Genomic DNA, 18,718 nt, shown 5'->3' on the forward strand with positions numbered 1-18,718 from the left:
CAGCCTGTTCTGGACCTGCTGGAAGAGCGCATCCTCCGTTCTTTCCTGAAGCGGGGGGCAGGTGAGGGCTTTGTAACGGCAATCCACGGAGCCCCCTGGTGGATCCTGCACGCAACGCTAGATAGACGCTGCAAGGGAATAGGGGAGATCAGTATGTTCCATGCGGGCCTGGGATGATGGGCATTGGAGTAGAAGGAAAGGGTCCCTCTAACATTGCCTGTCTCCAGCAGGCAACGTTTTCTAGACTTTCCCTTTTTAATGTCTAAGAACGATCTGCCATCTTGTGAATACTGACAAAATCTCTGTGGCGGCTCAAAAGAAACAGGTACCTCTCTTTTAAACCCGGCTTGTGTGATGTGGTTTTTGGCAAACTCAATCCTGAAGTGAGGGAAGATAAAGGGCCTGGCAAGTCACAAAATAGTAAGCGAAGGGTTAGGAAATTAAGATGTGTATTGATTTTTTATTTGGCGAGTTCAATTATTACAGCTGCCTTTTCAAATTCTTGGCTCTGGGCGGCCAACTGTGGTTCAAAACGGCAAGTGGCAGCAGGAAAAATGAGAATAATTCTGAAGAAACGGTATCAAAAGTAAACAGCATCAAAAGTAAACAAGTTCCAAAATGGAGAGAAAGCTCAAATCATGGAAGTTGTAGAAATTTTACCTCAAAAGAAATGTCCATGATGGAGAAATGAATGGTGTCTCATAGGTGACTGGAGAAAAGGTGGAATTACAAAATGTAGGAAGGCAAAACTTGAGGAGTACATATAAAGTTGAAATGCCATGAGGGGAAAAAGGAAAATGGCTTCATTTCAGTACTCAATAGGGAATACAGCTCCGGAAATATGAGTAGGAATTTTGAAGATAATGTAAGGCAACTGCACTAAAGAAAATACCAATTTTCTTCTACCTAAAAGAGCTGAAAACTCCCATGGTTTGAAGAGATTAGTCTGGGTTTAGCAGTGGCAGTGCAAGAACAACAAAGAGATTTATCTAAATTAATGAAATAAACAATGGGGAAATAGAGTTAAGAAGTAATTTAAAAAGAATGCAAATAGCATCTCTCTTGCCAATAGCCTGATCCTTTTCAGCATTTTTTTCTCAGTATTTAATACACTTGAATTTTAAAAAAGTATTATGAATAACCATATGCACTATTTAATTTTATTTAAATCCAAAATTTTATTCAAATGTAATTAGAATCCAATTAACTTTAAATAAATTTATTTAAATTGAATTTAGACATTTCCTTATAATTATAAAGACAAAATCACAATAGCATTTAAACTTATATACCGCTTCAGAGTGCTTTTCTATATTCTGTAAACTCTTAAGAGTCAGCCTATTGCCCCCCACAATTTGGGTCCTCATTTTACTGGCCTCAGAAGAATGTAAAGTTGAATCAAACGTGAGTGCATGGGAATCAAACTGTGGGCAGTTAACAGAAGTAGCCTCTAATACTGCATTCTATCCACTGTGCCACCATGACTGTAATGCTTCAACATGCTTCAAAATATTTGAACATGGATTTCATGGCTTCTCGTTCTAGTTTCTTTTGTGAGACGAATTCATTGTCCTGAAACTCTTTTCACACATGATACATTGATAATAATTTCTACATGCAGAGAAGGCCTTTGACTATTTGTACTTAGCAAGATCCTGATTTTCTTCCTGGAGGCAGTGCAGCACGTCTGGAGCTTTGATTTCTTCTCTGCCTGGCCAGTGCATGAACAGGAGGGCCGCAGGTGAACATGAGACCCCAAACTCCCCCATTTCCATGATTCCAAACCTGATGAAGTTTTACATGTCTGCATGCATGGTCCAGCCCACTTACCAAACTCCGGAGTCAGGTTTTGATCTCCATCCGTGCAAGTCTCCCTTCCAGCCTCTTGGACTCCTGGGAAAGCTCAGCCTAAGGCTCGCAGCGAGGGGGGTGGATGAGGGAAACCAGAATTGGACTCTGTAGGAAGGGCGGAAGCACTTTCAGCAGTTTCTGCAAAATGCTATGCGCCTCTCTCGACCTGGTAAAAGCTTTCATGCTGGGTTCCCTCCTGAAGCGGCGTCAGGTGAGTGCTGCCCTGCCATTCAATCGGCTACCCCAGAAGCCTTCCGGTGGACCCTGCATGGAATGCTAGATGGACGCTGTAAGGGCGTAGGGGAAATCATCATGTTCCATGTGGGCCTGGGATGATTCGATGAAGGAAAGTCCCTCTAACATTGTCTGTCTACAGCAGGCAGCAATTACTAGACTTTTTTAGTGTCCAAGAACCATCTACGATCTTATGAATATTGAGAAAATCTCTGTGGAGGCTCAAAAGAAAGAGGAGCCTCTCTTTGAAGCCCAGGTTGTGTGATGTGGTTGTTGGCAAACTCAGCCCTGAAGACAGGGAAGATAAAAGGGCTGGAAGAGTCACAAAACAGGGAGTGAAGGGTTAGGAAAATTAAGATTTGTATTGATTTTTTAAAAATTTAGTGAGTTCAATCATTACACCTGCCTTTCCAAATTCATGCCTCTGGGCAGCTAACAGTGGTTGAAAACAGCAACTGGTGTCAGGAAAAATGAGAATAATCCTGAACAAATTATCTTGCCTGAAAAAAGAGGCATCAAAAGAAAACAAGTTCGAAAATGGAGAGAAAGCTCAAACTCATGGAAGGTTTAGAAATTTTACCTCAAAACAAGGGGCCATGATGGAGAAATGAATGGGAGATTGGTGTCTCATAGATAGAGGAACAGGGTTTTAGTTGTTTGCCTCTTTTTGATTCCTTTTCTACTCTGGAAAGGCTGATGACAAGGTAAGATTATTTTTTCTTTCCCCTTAGGATGTGGTTTGAGTGACTTGTGTGGTTCATGGGAGTGATTGTCTCCCTGACTTATATCCTACCATTGACCAGGGCTGGATTAGGGTTGGTTGGCCTCAGCTGCACCTAACCTTCTGCATCTGGGGGTGTTTAGAAAGCAAGGGGGATAAATAATAATAATAATAATAATAATAATAATAATAATAATAATAATAATAATAATAATAATAATAATAATAATAATAATTTTATTTATATACCACCCTTCTCCCGAAGGACTCAGGGCGGTGAACAGGGCAAACATATAAAAATACAAAGATACAAAAGTTAAAAAGAATTAAACACAATGCCCAGCTAAAACAATAGATATATTAAAAACAACAGTAAAATCCTCCCCCCATCAGGCCAGGCCAGCTTGTTCGAATAAGTGGGTCTTCAGATCGCGTCGGAAGGAGCGAAGGTCGGGCGCCATCCGGAGCTCGACCGGCAACCGATTCCATAAATCCGGGGCGCCCACAGAGAAGGACCTCCCCCTGGGGGCCAGCAGATGACATTCTCTGACCGGTGGCACCCTGAGGAGGCCCTCTCTGTGGGAACGCACAGGGCAGAGGGAAGTTGATGCCGGCAGCAGGTGATCCATGAGGTACTCCGGGCCCATGCCATGTAGGGCCTTGAACACCATTACCAGTACCTTGAATCTCACCCGGAAGACAACTCGGAGCCAATGCAGCTCACGGAGCAGAGGTGTAACATGGGAGTATCGGGAAACTCCCAACACAACTCTTGCGGCTGCATTCTGTACCAGTTGGAGCCTCCGAGTGGTCCTCAAGGGCAGCCCCATGTAGAGAGCATTGCAGTAGTCCAAACGAGAGGTCACGAGCGCATGAGTGACCGTACAAAGGGCATCTCGGTCTAGATAGGGCTGCAACTGGCGCACCAGGCGAACCTGGGCGAAGGTCCCCCCCCTAGTCACGGCCACTATGTGGTCTTCCAAAGTAAGCCGTGAATCTAGGAGGACTCCCAAGTTGCGAGCCCTATCTACGGGGGGTAATAGCTCACCCCCCATAGAAATAGATGGAATATTCTGAATATCCCGGGATGCCGGTATGCACAGTCACTCAGTCTTGTCGGGGTTGAGTTGGAGTCTGTTCCTCCCCATCCAGACCCAAACCGCTTCCAGGCAACGGGACATCATGTCGAGGGCATCACTGGGGTGGTTTGGGGTCGAAATAAAAAGCTGGGTATCATCAGCGTACTGATGATACCCAACTCCAAAACCTTCATGTAGATGTTGAACAGGAGAGGCGAGAGGACCGACCCCTGAGGAACTCCACAAGCAAGAGGCCTCGAGGTCGACCTCTGCCCCCCTGCCAACACCGATGAACCCTGCCAACACCGATGAACCCTGTACTCTCGAGCCTCAACAGTTTGCAAGTGGATGTGTTACATGAGCGCCTTTTATAGGTACATGGAAGTTTTAGACATTGGACAACTGTGTCTGAAATAGTATAGGCTTTCCTTCCTCACCAGGTGGTTGAATTGAATTGAATTTATTGAATTTATATGCTACCCTTCTCCCTAAGGACTCAGGGCGGCTCACAGCAAAAAATTTAAGAAACATGAAATACAAAATTAAAAAAATAATTAAACAGTAAATATAATAGATACATGACAATTGAACTCAGTAAAAGCCAAATTTAAAAAACATAGCCAGTCCAGAGCCACTTGTTGGAATAACCAAGTATTCTATTCTATTTCTATTTCTATTTCTATTTCTATTGTTTCTATTCCTATTCCTATTCCTATTCCCAATATGCTTCCTTCTGTTGTCCAGGCCTAAGTGTGAAATTGATCTCAGCCACCCACGGCTCCTTGCTAGGCCATTGTGTCACTGACCAGGAATGTTCACATTGCAAGGGAGTGTTCTGTTCCAGCCTACTACCGGCCCTGCAGAAAAGTCAGGGACAACCCCTTTACAAAAGGCAAAAGGCTGGAAGTGAGCCCGCCAAATTTATTTAGACAAAACAGATCCAAAACAGAGCAAACTGAGCAAAACAAAATACAAACCACAAAAACAGAAGCTGCTCAAACGGTTGCCTTCAGCAACCAGCCCTCCCACATATTCCCCTTTTAAACAGTTGAAGGCGTGGCTTCCCTTTGCCTCCTTCCGAGGTGCCCCATTGCCTTCCTCTGTTTACTCCTGATTGACTGCCTCCTGCGTCGGGCGTCCTTGAACAGGGCCAGCTGTGGGTCATCTTCATCCACGCTGTCAGGCTCACACAGCTGGGTCTGAGTAGTAACCAGATGGGAGGGGCCTGGCTGAGAGCTCTGCGAAGCCTCAGAACTGTCCTCTGCAGGCTCTCCAAACCCCTCCTCCTCCTCTTCCTCTGAATTGTCCGACCCAACTGCCGAACCCACAGGCTGACCCTGAATCACAACACTATCCTGCACCGCAGGGCCCTTCCCTCGGGTCTGCTGATCCGGATGCGGTCGGGATGGAAATTGTTCATGAAAAGCAGACACCAAAGCAGGAGCATGAATGGTGGTCGTGTCCTCCCAGGCGAACTCCTCTGGTCCGTAGCCTTTCCATTCAATCAGGTACTGGAAACGACCTTTCAGCTAATGGGAGTCCATGATTCTGGCGACCTCGTACTCGGGGGTGCTGTCTCCATCACGATGTCCTGATGGGGGAGGTTCCGCTCGGCAGAGTGGACAGGCCAGTTGCTCGGGGACCAACAGAGACCGATGAAAGACTGGATGCACGCGCAGGGAACGTGGCAGAGTTAAGTGATAGGTGACTGGATTGATGACAGCCTCGATTGGGAACGGTCCTAAATATCGGTGATCTAACTTTCTCACCAGCCGTGTTGACGGTAGGTTCCTGGTGGACAACCAGACCCGATCTCCCACTGATAGTGGAGGCGTATCCCACCTTGACCAATCAGCACACCTTTTGTAATCAGCCTTGGCCTTCTCTAACTGACGTCACACCAATCGATGGATCGCCTGTAACTCTGCCATGTAGTCGTTCGCTGCTGGCTCCGGTGAGTCCACGGGAGAAAGGGGGAAAAACCAGGGGTGATATCCCACATTGGCCAAGAACGGTGTCATCTGTGTGGAGGTGTGCTGCGAATTGTTGAATGCAAACTCAGCTATGGCCAGATAGTCCACCCAATTGTTTTGCTGCAGATTGACGTAGCAGCGCAGATATTGTTCCAGAATACCGATGACCTCGGTTCCCCCGTCAGTTTGAGGATGATGCGCGGAAAAGAGGCAAATCTTGATATCCAACGCATGCATCAACTCCTCCCAGAAATGGGCTGTAACTGGGCCCCTCTATCAGAGACGACTCTAACAGGGAGGCCGCGCAGCCGAAACACCTGCTGAATGAACATATGACTAGTGGCGTAGGCTGACGGTAAGCCAAGACAGGGATGAAATGTGCCATCTTGGTCAGCATGTCCACCACCACATACACTGTCTTAAAACCAGAGGATGGAGGTAAATCTGTCAGAAAGTCCATGGACACAGCCCCCCAGGGTCTTTTGGGTGTCGGCAAGGGCTGCAGTAATCCAGGCGGGGCCCCTGTCGCTGACTTGGCCTGTCTGCATGGGATACAAGAAGTGACATAGGACTGGACGTCATGTCGGATTTGGGGCCACCAGAAGGTACGGGAGACCAGGTTCAGGGTCTTGAACAGGCCAAAATGCCCCGCCGCCGGGTTATCGTGACACTGGCTGAGGATGAGTCCCCTGAGTGGCCCTCCTGTAACGCAAAACCCGTCACAATAATACAAGAGTCCACCCGTGACCGTCCAAGGAGAATCTGGCCCCACCTCCTCCTTCCGCTGAGCCACCAACACATCCTGCTGCTGTGCCTCTCGGATCCAAGTGTTCTGTTCCAGCCTACTACCGGCCCTGCAGAAAAGTCAGGGACAACCCCTTTACAAAAGGCAAAAGGCTGGAAGTGAGCCCGCCAAATTTATTTACACAAAACAGATCCAAAACAGAGCAAACTGAGCAAAACAAAATACGAACCACAAAAACAGAAGCTGCTCAAATGGTTGCCTTCAGCAACCAGCCCTCCCACACATTCCCCTTTTAAACAGTTCAAGGCGTGGCTTCCTTTTGCCTCCTTCCGAGGTGCCCCATTGCCTTCCTCTGTTTACTCCTGATTGACTGCCTCCTGTGTCGGGCGTCCTTGAACAGGGCCAGCTGTGGGTCATCTTCATCCACGCTGTCAGGCTCACACAGCTGGGTCTTAGTAGTAACCAGATGGGAGGGGCCTGGCTGAGAGCTTTGCAATGCCTCAGAACTATCCTCTGCAGGCTCTCCAAACCCCTCCTCCTCCTCTGAATCGTCCGACCCAACTGCCAAACCCACAGGCTAACCCTGAATCACAACACCGAGCCTGTATATCAACTGGCTCCCGCACCGCAGCAAAAGACTCGATCACTGTCCTGGGCAGAAGCTTGTCTTCCACTCGGGAATATTCGGGCTTCCTGGACAGAGCATCCGCTCTTTGATTGTGCCTGCTAGGTATGTACTTAACTCGGAAGTTGAACCTCGCAAAGAAAAGAGACCACCGGATTTGGCGTTGGTTCAAATTACAAGCAGTCTGTAGGCTTTCCAAATTCTTATGGTCCGTCCGGACCTCAATTTGATGCCGTGCTCCCTCCAGATGATGCCTCCAGGCCTCGAACGCCACTTTGATGGCCAGCAGCTCCTTCTCCCAGATTGTATAATTGCGCTTCGAAGGATTCAGTTTACATGAATGGTACGAGCAAGGGAAGAGGGTACTGCTGGGCGTCGTTGCTTCAAGTTGGGCTCCTTCATGAAGGCTTCCTTCAAAGTCTGGAAAGCCCGTTGTTGTGGAGCGTTCCACTGAAACCGAGTCTTCTTCTGCAGGAGCCGGGTGAGGGGGGCTGTCAAGGCAGTGAACCCAGGGATGAAAGCTCGGTAATAGTTGGCGAACCCAAGAAGTCGCTGAACATCCTTCACACGACATGGGGGTTGCCAACTCTGCAAAGACTCAACCTTACTCGGCTCCATGGCGATGCCCTCAGGAGAAATGCGGTGACCCAGCAAATCGATGGTCACCCGGTAGAACTAGCACTTCTCCAATTTGGCAAACAGCCAATGTTCTCAGAGTCGCTGCAGGACCTGACAGAGATGCTGATGGTGCACCTCTCGCGACGGGGAGTTGATCAGGATGTCGTCCAAGTAGATCAGGACAAACAGATCTAGCAAATCTCGGAAAATATCGTTCATGAAATGCTGAAACACAGCGGGGGTGTTGGTCAGGCCAAACGGCATCACCATGTACTCAAAGTGTCCGTAACGAGTACCAAACACCGTCTTCCACTCATCACCCGACCAAACCCTGACAAGGTTGTAAGCTCCACGCAAGTCCAGTTTTGTGAAGATCTTAGCCTCCCGGAGTCAGTCCAAGAGTTCGGGGATGAGGGATAGTGGGTAACGATTGCACACCGTGATGGCGTTGAGTTTCCTATAATCGCAGCAAAGCCGCAATTCACCAAACTTCTTTTTAACGAAGAGCACGGGTGCAGACACTGGCAAGGACGAGGGCCAGATGAAACCGCAAGCCAAATTCTTCTCCAGAAAGTCTGACATGGAGTACAAACGCCCCACTGGGAGAGGCACATCAGGGACTAAATCAATGGGGCAGTCATAGGGCCTGTGTGGGGGTAATTGATCTGCCACTGTCTCGCTGAACACATCAGCAGTCGGACAGTTCGGGAGGCTAGGAAACCCCTGGGGAACCCTCCACCTGACCGGCACAGATATGGCGGGTGTGGTCCACGCACTGCAAGCTTGGGAAGGTGACCAAGTTCTGTGACCAATAGATCTGTGGGTCATGCGCCCGGAGCCACGCCAGTCCGAAGACCACGGGGAAATGCAGATATGAGGTGATATAAAACTGGATGGCCTCCACATGGGAACTGATGGCCATACATAATGGTTGCGTGGCGGCCATAATTGGCCCAGACAGGAGCACTCAACCATCGATAGTCTCCACTAACATGGACGGGTCCACCGGTCACTCGGGAACAGCCCATTTGGCCACAAATGCTGAGTCCATAAAATTTGTGGTGGCCCCAGAATCAATTAAGGCATGGACTGGAATCCCCTTTGGCTTGCCAGGAAGGATCAGACGTGCCTCCAATATCAGATGCCGTGGAGGTCCACAGGCAGCATCGGAAAGACATCGCTCAGTGTTGTTGTGGGACGCCCGACCTATCACACCGTCTAGATCAGGCTCGGGGTGTTTCCCAACAGAAAAGTAGGGGACTGTCTCGGGGCAGACTCAGTCACTGATGCCCGTTATCGCTTCTTTGGGCAAAAAGCAGCCAAATGCCCAGGGTCCCCACAGTAAAAACACAACCCCCCCGATCTTCGTCTGTTTATTTCAGTCACCGATAGACGAGATCTGATGGCACCCAGCTCCATTGGCTCCTCCCTTGCAACTGGGGTCTCACACACAACAGGGGCTGCAGGGGTCTGTGGGGTGGCACGGCGACACCTTCGCTTCTGCAACCGACCGTCGATCTGCAGGCATAGATGGATCAGCCCATTGAGGTCTGGGGGAATATCCACATGGGCCAGCTCATCCAACATCTCCTCCGACAATCCATCCTGGAAGGCATCCACAAGCGCAGCCTCGTTCCAGGCGGAATCCTGGCTAAGCAGCCAAAAATCGCTGATATAGCCCTGTAGAGGGCGTTGACCCTGCCTCAGAGCTTTCAAACGTCGAGTAGCAGTCTGCGTCTTTATAGGGTCCTCATACATCAGACGCATATGATCACAAAACCCCACAAAGTTGTCTAACAATGGACTAGGTTGAGCCAGCAGAGGTGTGCCCCAACGAGCTGCATCACCAGAAAGAAGGCTTAACACAAAGACCACCTTATCCCGGTCAGTGGGGAAATCAGCTGCTCTCACGCTGATAAAGAGCTGGCATTGTCCCAGGAAAGCAGGAAACAGTTCTGGATTGCCATTAAATTTATCCGGCATCGCAACTTGGCATTTTCTCCTGGGTGGTGGTGATGGTGGGAGTGCAGCATGGACCTGAGCTTGCAATTGAGCCACCTGAGCTGCCAACAAAGCAAGTTGCTGGGTGAGCTGGGCATTCTCAGCATGTAGCTGCTCCATAATAATAAGGGGTGGGAGGCTGAAGGCACACTGTTCTGTTCCAGCCTACTACCGGCCCTGCAGAAAAGTCAGGGACAACCCCTTTACAAAAGGCAAAAGGCTGGAAGTGAGCCCGCCAAATTTATTTAGACAAAACAGATCCAAAACAGAGCAAACTGAGCAAATACGAACCACAAAAACAGAAGTTGCTCAAATGGTTGCCTTCAGCAACCAGCCCTCCCACACATTCCCCTTTTAAACAGGTCAAGGCGTGGCTTCCTTTTGCCTCCTTCCGAGGTGCCCCATTGCCTTCCTCTGTTTACTCCTGATTGACTGCCTCCTGCGTCGGGCGTCCTTGAACAGGGCCAGCTGTGGGTCATCTTCATCCACGCTGTCAGGCTCACACAGCTGGGTCTGAGTAGTAACCAGATGAGAGGGGCCTGGCTGAGAGCTCTGCAAAGCCTCAGAACTGTCCCCCGCAGGCTCTCCAAACCCCTCCTCCTCCTCCTCCTCTGAATCGTCTGACCCAACTGCCGAACCCACAGGCTGACCCTGAATCACAACAGGGAGGTCAGTGGATCTCTTGTGGCCCAACAGGCTGCACGAGGGATTTAATTGACCTAAATACATGGGCTCAGTACAGGGGAAATATGAAATGAAGATGAGTAAGAATAAGGAACGTGCCATCAGCATTTTTGAAAGTGTGGTAAGGAACTTTTCTAAGCTTAAAATCTCTTGGGATTTGAAAGCTGAAATCTTCATTAAATACAATGCTCTTTGGCTAATATGCCTAATGTATGCCTAATGTATAGCCTCCAGGAAGATCAATTGATTTGGGGGGTCCTTGAGGCAATGGGGGATTATGCCCAAAGAGGCATGGACAAAGATCAGCAAGCTTATATGCTTTTTTTGGACCGTGGAAGGAAATTGCCCTTTAGCGCTCAGGGTTTGCACTTCTTCAGTACCCCCTTCTTATAAGGGACTTTATTCCCTTACAGAACATGTTGCTATCGGAAGGGGGGATAAGACAATTGACAGGCTGAAAATATCTTGGTTGGTCTTGGATTAAGTTAGTAAAAGGTAAAGGTTCCCCAGCATATGCATGCTAGTCATTTCCAACTCTAGGGGCCGGTGCTCATCTCTGTTTCAAAGCCGAAGAGGCAGCGCTTGTCTGAGGACATCTCCATGGTCATGTGGCCGTCAATACTAAACACCAAAGGCGCACGGAACGCTGTTACCTTCCCACCGTAGTGATCCCTATTTTTCTACTTGCATTTTTACGTGCTTTTGAACTGCTAGGTTGGCAGAAGCTAAGACGAGTAACAGGCGTTCACTCTGTTATGCGGCACTCGGGATTCGACCCACCAAACTGCTGACCTTTTGATCAACAAGCTCAGCGTCCAAACCCACTGAACCACAGCGTCTCTGGATTAAGTTAGCACTCTTGAAATGTAACACAATGTGGAGCCAATCTGTGTACAGTATCTGTCTTCACCCCACATAATCAAGTTAGTCAGAGTTTGTAATGCATTGTTTATTCAAGCTTTGGAGGAATATACATTGCAAATGGAACGAATGACGAAAACTCTTATGGAGAATAAATTGGTTTACAATTGATAATTAATGTCTCTTAAGTTCACACAACAGGATTTCTTTAGTGTTCTTTCATTTTTACACCATTGGTTGTAGTTATTAAAGCAGAGATGCCCTTCCATTTTTATTGGAGGTTTCTGCAATTCTGTCTACCCTCTGTATCTGAAATCCTGGGAAATGCAAGCTAATATCATCAATTGGTTCATTTAGCCAGGTTACAGAAAAGCCGAGGGTGGCTGAGTAGTAAAAATGAGTTGGATATGTTTAAATGAAGTCTTTCATCAATCTTATTAGCAAAAGAGTGAAGGAAGAGGTTTTATTCCATTTTTGCTTAGTTTATTCAAAATCTCAGCTCACTTACCCCTTCTTCGCTGCTGTCTCCTCCTTTTTTTGTTTTTCCATTGTTTAGAGACAGCTGCCACTTCCTTGATGACAATCTCCTCTGCATTTATAAAGATGTATGTGCATGGGGGATAGCCACAGAAAACTGCCCGTTAAAAAAATATTGCTTGATGCTTAACAGTTAGTCTCTTGAATATGAAACACAAAGCGAATCAGAGAATAAAAACCCCAAAAACTATCAGAGAACATTTTACCGAGGCTGCCGTAAGAGGCCCATTCTTGAGGGCGAAGGAGAGAGGCCATACCATTCCTGTATGCAACTCTCCCCTCAGATTCCTGTTAATATCATCTGTGGCATGGAAATGATTATTTTGTATTTTATCAGCAGAAAGCATTGTGAAAGAAATCCATTTTGTATCCAAAAAAGGAAACCTGTGAAGTTTTAAAATTTTCATTTCAAAGCTCTTCTCACACTACCTTTATTGATATAGTTTCTCCTGTGTATGAATCCTTCTATGCCAAGAAAGAGTGGAACTCCAGGAAAAGCTCTTCCCACACTTCATGCATTGATAGGGCTTCTCTCTTGTGTGGATTCTTTTGTGGGATATAAGAGCACAATTCCACCTAAAACCTTTCCCACATTCCACACATTTATATGACATCTCTCTTATGTGGACTGCCTTGTGGGTATTAAGACTACTGCTATAAGTAAAGGTCTTTCCACAGTTCATACAATGATATGACTTCTCTCCCGTGTATGACATCTTATGGGAATTAAGATGATCGGTACGAGTAAAGCTCTTACCACACTCCATGCATTTATAAGGTCTTTTTCCTTTGGGAATCCTATGATGGATTGTAAGAGAGTAATTATAAGAGAAGGTCTTTCCACATTCCAGGCATTGATATAGCTTTTCTCCAGTGTGGATCCTCTTATGGGAATTGAGCCTAGTGCTACAAGTAAAAGTCTTTCCACATTACAGGCATTGATATGGCTTCTCTCCAGTGTGGATCCTCTTATGGAAATTGAGGCTAATGCTACAAGTAAAGGTTTTTCCACATTCCAGGCATTGATATAGCTTCTCTCCAGTGTGGATCCTTCTATGGTAATTGAGACTACTGCTACAAGTAAAGGTCTTTCCACATTCCAGGCATTGATATGGCTTCTCTCCAGTGTGGATCCTTTTATGGTAATTGAGACTACTGCTACAAGTAAAAGTCTTTCCACATTCCATGCATTGATATGGTTTCTCTCCAGTGTGGACCCTCTTATGGTAATTGAGACTACTGCAATCAGTAAAGGTCTTTCCACATTTCAGGCATTGATATGGCTTCTCTCCAGTATGGATCCTCTTATGGGAATTGAGGCTAGTGCGAAAAGTAAACGTCTTTCCACATTCCAGGCATTGATATGGCTTTTCTCCAGTGTGGATTCTCTTATGGGAGTTGAGACTAATGCTACAAGTAAAGGTCTTTCCACATTCCAGGCAATGATATGGCTTCTCTCCAGTGTGGATCCTTTTATGGTAATTGAGACTACTGCTACAAGTAAAGGTCTTTCCACATTCCATGCATTGATATGGCTTCTCTCCAGTGTGGATCCTTTTATGGTAATTGAGACTACTGCAATCAGTAAAGGTCTTTCCACATTTCAGGCATTGATATGGCTTCTCTCCAGTGTGGATCCTCTTATGGGAATTGAGTCTAGTGCTACAAGTAAAAGTCTTTCCACATTCCAGGCATTGATATGGCTTCTCTCCAGTGTGGATCCTCTTATGCTTATTGATGCTAGCACTAAAAGTAAAGGTCTTTCCACATTCCAGGCATTGATATGGCTTCTCTCCAGTGTGGATCCTCTTGTGGGAATTGAGATGACTGCTACAAGTAAAGGTCTTTCCACATTCTATGCATTGATAAGGCTTCTCTCCAGTGTGGATCCTCTTATGGGTATTGAGATGACTGCTACAGGTAAAGGTCTTTCCACATTCCAGGCACTGATATGGCTTCTCTCCAGTGTGGATCCTTTTATGGTAATTGAAACTACTGCAATCAGTAAAGGTCTTTCCACATTCTAGGCATTGATATGGCTTCTCTCCAGTGTGGATCCTCTTATGGGAATTGAGCCTAGTGCTACAAGTAAAAGTCTTTCCACATTCCATGCATTGATATGGCTTCTCTCCAGTGTGGACCCTCTTATGGGAATTGAGACTACTGCTACAAGTAAAGGTCTTTCCACACTCCATGCATTTATAAGGTCTTTCTCCTTTGTGATTTCTTTCATGACTTCTAAGAGAGTAATAATTATAGGTCTTTCCACTCTCTCTGGAGTTATATGATTCTTCTCCCATATCAATGCTTCTATGGTTAGGAAGCCAACTGACCCTTGGAAAGCCTTTTTTCATTCCACTTTGTGATTTCTTTGATTCACCACTCTTTGGCTGTATCTGATCTGAAAACTTTCCTTTCCCCTCTTTTGAATGGATCATTTGGCATTCTTCCTTGCAATTCTTATTTTCTTGCCCATTAAAGCCTTGAAAAAGAAAAATGGAAACTGTAGCAAGAATAGGAGAAAAATCAAACCTTTTCTTCCTGATCTAATCTTTGACCTGGGACCATTCCATATTTCCACGTACTCCCTAAGGGCACCGAATACTGTATCATGCTCGGTTAGCAACACATCCACCCGGTCCTGAACTTCAATGAAAATCTCATCTCTTGTCTGGAAAGCAAAATCTCTGAAAGCCAAGGGGAATTCCTGGATGGCAATAGCTCCCTACCCTCAACTTAGGCTAATGTTAAACTCTGTACACAAGTGGGCACATCTCTTGGAAGGGAACATCCCTCTCAGGGCTCATCCAGTGCTGCTTATAGCAGCTCACGCCCAACGGGGAGCCAATGACCAGGCTCAGGAGTCAATACTGAACCCCTAGTGGGTAGGACCTTGCTCAAGAGAGGCCACACCATCCCTGCATGCAGCCTGTCCCTCAGATTCTGGCTAGTATCTTCTATGATATGGAAATGAATATTTTGTATTTTATGAGCAGAAAGCATTTTTTTAAAAAAAAATCCTTTATGTAAAAAAGAAGGCTAGGCAGTTTTTCAATTTTTCATGCAATAAATTTCCTTCTTCCATAAAGTCAGATTGGTCAAACGGTTAAGGCACCAGGCTAGAAACTGGGTATGTGAGACTACTAGTTCTGCCATAGGCATGAATGCTGGCTGGGTGACTTTGGGCCAGTCTCCCTCAGCTCAGCCCATGTCATAAGGTTGTAGGGAAAACAGCAGGAGCAAGTAATATTGGAGTTCGTGCGCTAGCTTTATTATTTAGAAAAAATAAAGTCAGATTATCAATAAATGATGTTTTTTATCAGAAATATCATCCAGGTCCTCCTACCCCCTGACTTCTCTATGTTTCCGAGCACAGATAGGGATGAGGTTTTACCCCCTGTTGATAGGGCTCGCAACTTGGGCGTCCTGGATTCACAGCTCAGTTTGGAAAATTATATAGGAGCCCTGAGCAGGGGGGCTTTTGCCCAGATTCGCCTGGTGCGCCAGTTGCATCCCTATCTGGACCGATATGCTCTACGCACAGTCACTCATGCGCTCGTGACCTCCCGGTTAGAGTACTGCAATGCCCTCTACATGGGGCCGCCCTTGAGGACTACCCGAAGGCTTCAACTGGTGCAGAATTCAGCCGCGCGAGTTTTGATGGGAGCTTCCTGATACTCCCGTGTAACACCTCTTCTCCGTGAGCCACATTAGTTTCTGGTTGCCTTCCGGGTGAGATTCAAGGTGCTGGTAATGACCTATAAAGCCCTAAATGGCTTGTGTCCAGACTATCTAAGGGAACACCTGCTGCCGGCATCATCTTCCCATCGTCCTGAGCCCCCCCCACAGGGAGGGCCTTCTCAGGGTACTGCCGGTTAATGAATGCCGGCGGGTTATTCCCAGGGGAAGGGCGTTCTCTGTGGGTGCGCCTGCCCTATGGAACCAACTACCCACGGAACTTAGGACTGCCCCCGACCTTCGCTCATTTCGCCGGGACCTGAAAACTTGGCTCTTTGATCTGTTTGGTCCAGACTGTGGGGTTGTTAATTTAACTAGGTTTTAGATTTACTCTTGGGGCTTGAATTTAATTTGTTTTAATTGATTTTAATTTTTTGTATTTCATGGTTTTAACTGACCTGTAAACCGCCCTGAGTCCTACGGGAATAGGGCGGTATACAAATCCAATAAAATAAAATAAATAAATAAATAAATTCTTACCCAGAGAATCCAGATTCCTGGAATTCTCCAGCATGACTTCTCCGTGAAGTGCTTTTTGGGCAGGATTCAGCTGAGACCATTCCTCCTTGGAGAAATGCACAGCCACTTCCTCAAAAGACACATCCTGAAGAAGAAAAGAAGTGTCCTTATTAACACATAATCCCAGAATAATTTGATAGTTTTCTTCCACTAACTACAAGGGAAGAGATCCAGTGAACAAAATGGGCATCTTCTGCAGAATTCAGAGTGAGATTTCACCGCTTTTGGCTGATGACATAGCTGAAACACGTTGGATCTAGTTGGTGGTATTTGGAATGTCTTTCAGCATAGCCAACTAAAATAGTTTTCTTGGTCAATTGGCAGTTGGGTCTTATATCCACTTAATATTATATATATCTATGGAGATTCTCAATCACCAGATCACAGTTGTACCAAAGATGCTTTTCAAAAGGCAAAATAAGGATTTTTTTTGTAATGGCATGTGAGAATGACCCTGGGAGATGGAAGGAACAGCCCAATGCTCACAACTGTCGGGTCCATGAAATCTGATGGCAAAGCAGGAGGAGAAAGCATATGACAAAAGATCCCCTCAGAAGAGAAAGGATAGACTAATCTGAGCATGAATATTCAATGACCTGATGTCAAATTTGTATTGCTTAGAAACAATTTTATACATTGAACTCTAGAATAAAATAAAATCCATCAATGATTCATAGCCTTTTCCAATGTTTCTCCTCCTTACCTGAAGTAGTGGTTCAATCAAACCTTCAGCTCCACCGCAATGAGGAGGTGAATCTAAAAATTCCAAGGACAGCTTTCTGCTCTCTGTGAGACAGAGAAAAATGGCAGAAGCAGATTTGTTAAAGAGTGAGATAGTAATGATGTGCAGCTAAAGAATCAGCTAAATGTTGAAATATCACGTCAAACAGAAAGACCTTCTGTTACCTGGCGTGATGTCCTGACTTTGACCTTTGTGGAAGTTCTCCCTGAACAGCAGCTCTTGAGAGGGTTTGGATGAATCTTTCCCTCCTTTGGGATACTCAGTCGTAGCTTCCAAGGTTTTCTGGACAGGAGAAACAAAGGAAGAGCACAGAGATAGAAATGAATTATCATACTGCATCTTCAAACTAGTAGACAGCAATGTCCATTGTTGAAACCCGAAACAGAGTGGAAGAATTGCTCCAAATACTTCCTCTGGAAGAATAGAACATCTTGCTTTAGGAATTAATAATTCCAGAAAACTCTGACATAAAAGATTTAACAGATTCAGAGAGATCCTCTTTAGACCTGTTAAGACTATATTCTCACACCTGGAACTCTTCTTGCATCTTTTCCACATCCACGTTCAGCAAGAATCCTTCAGCCAGGGCCACCGCCTGGGAACTGGTCTCTGCTCCATACTCCCGCACCCATTTTCCGATCTCTGGGGGAAGGACAGACAGGAACTGCTCCAGGAGCACCAGGTCCAGCATCTGGGCCTTTGTGTGTATTTCTGGCTGTAGCCACTGACAGCAAAGGCGGTGAAGCTGACTGCAAACATCTCGGGGTCCCCTCCCCTCCTGGAACTGCAGTTTTCTGAAGTGACAGCAGTGGACCTCTGAACTGTTGGCTTCCACTTCTTGGCTCTTCTGCCCAGGAATCGCCCCATTCTTCCCACAGCTCCGAGGCTGAACAGCTGGAGGGCATTTTCCAGCTGGGCATTGTCCTTCCATCTTCTCTCTGGTCTCTAATCCAGTCCCAAAATGACTGATGGATCTGCACAGGTTTTCCTAATCAGAAGAGGTTGGTCAAAATCTCCAAAGGCCATTTAGCCCTCTTTTCACACAACATATTTAAGACTCAAGAACAATCAGGAAAGATTTCCAACTTATATATCTGAAATGGAAAACAAAAGAAAATCCCAGAAATACAGGTTGACCAACTTAACAATTGAGCACACACAAAAACCCAAATAAGAAATTCTTACGAACCCACCAATATCTGAGAAGAGAGGCAAAATCTTTGTAGGAGGTGATGTATCTCTGCGTGGAAAAAAATCGGCAGTAACCTTCTGGATCAACTTCTTTCAAGGACTAAATAGTTTGGATACATAAATTTAAAATATATTTTTGATTTCTTATTCATGTTTATTCAAATAATTTTGATGGCTACTTGCAGCGTGAAAAGCAATCTCTGTACAATCCAGATCATAAGTGTCACAGGTCCCAAATAGCCATTGAGATGAGTGGCTTTCTAAATCAATTTAATAGGTAAATCAATCAATATTTGAACTTCCAGTATCACTTTAGCCAGCAGAACCTCATTAAAGTCCTGGCCAAAACTGCTATGGCTACCTGAGAAATCACAATCAAGAAAACACCATTCAATGCAAACAGACTACCCGAATCAATAAACCAGCTTAACATGATATTTTCATTCAAGCATCTCCTGGAAAGAGTTTCCCCAATTTTAGCCTAATCCTGAATGGCTCCGACCTTTCCGGCGATCCTGATTTTCTTCTAGGAGGCAACGCATCGCGTCCGGAGCTTTGATTTCTTTCCTCCCTGGCCCGTGCATGCACAGGTGGGGCAG

At 46.0% G+C, this 18,718-nt stretch overlaps 1 protein-coding gene across 1 annotated transcript; it reads right to left on the reverse strand.

The window, feature by feature from the left end:
• Nucleotides 1-7,939: 7,939 nt before the first annotated feature.
• LOC310634733 (zinc finger protein 197-like) lies at nucleotides 7,940-17,877 on the reverse strand (the record flags this gene model as incomplete). The annotated part of the gene is made up of 7 exons (XM_083353268.1): nucleotides 17,458-17,877; nucleotides 17,093-17,210; nucleotides 16,890-16,972; nucleotides 16,148-16,271; nucleotides 14,120-14,411; nucleotides 8,285-8,303; nucleotides 7,940-8,071 (listed from the first exon to the last, which is right to left on the reverse strand). The coding sequence occupies exons 1-7, from the start codon at nucleotides 17,857-17,859 to the stop codon at nucleotides 7,940-7,942; spliced, it is 1,170 nt and encodes a 389-aa protein (XP_083209394.1). The 5' UTR covers nucleotides 17,860-17,877.
• Between the last annotated feature and the right edge of the window lie 841 nt (nucleotides 17,878-18,718).

Source organism: Vipera ursinii (assembly GCF_947247035.1).
Source record: "Vipera ursinii genome assembly, chromosome: 2".
Taxonomy (NCBI): domain Eukaryota; kingdom Metazoa; phylum Chordata; class Lepidosauria; order Squamata; family Viperidae; genus Vipera; species Vipera ursinii.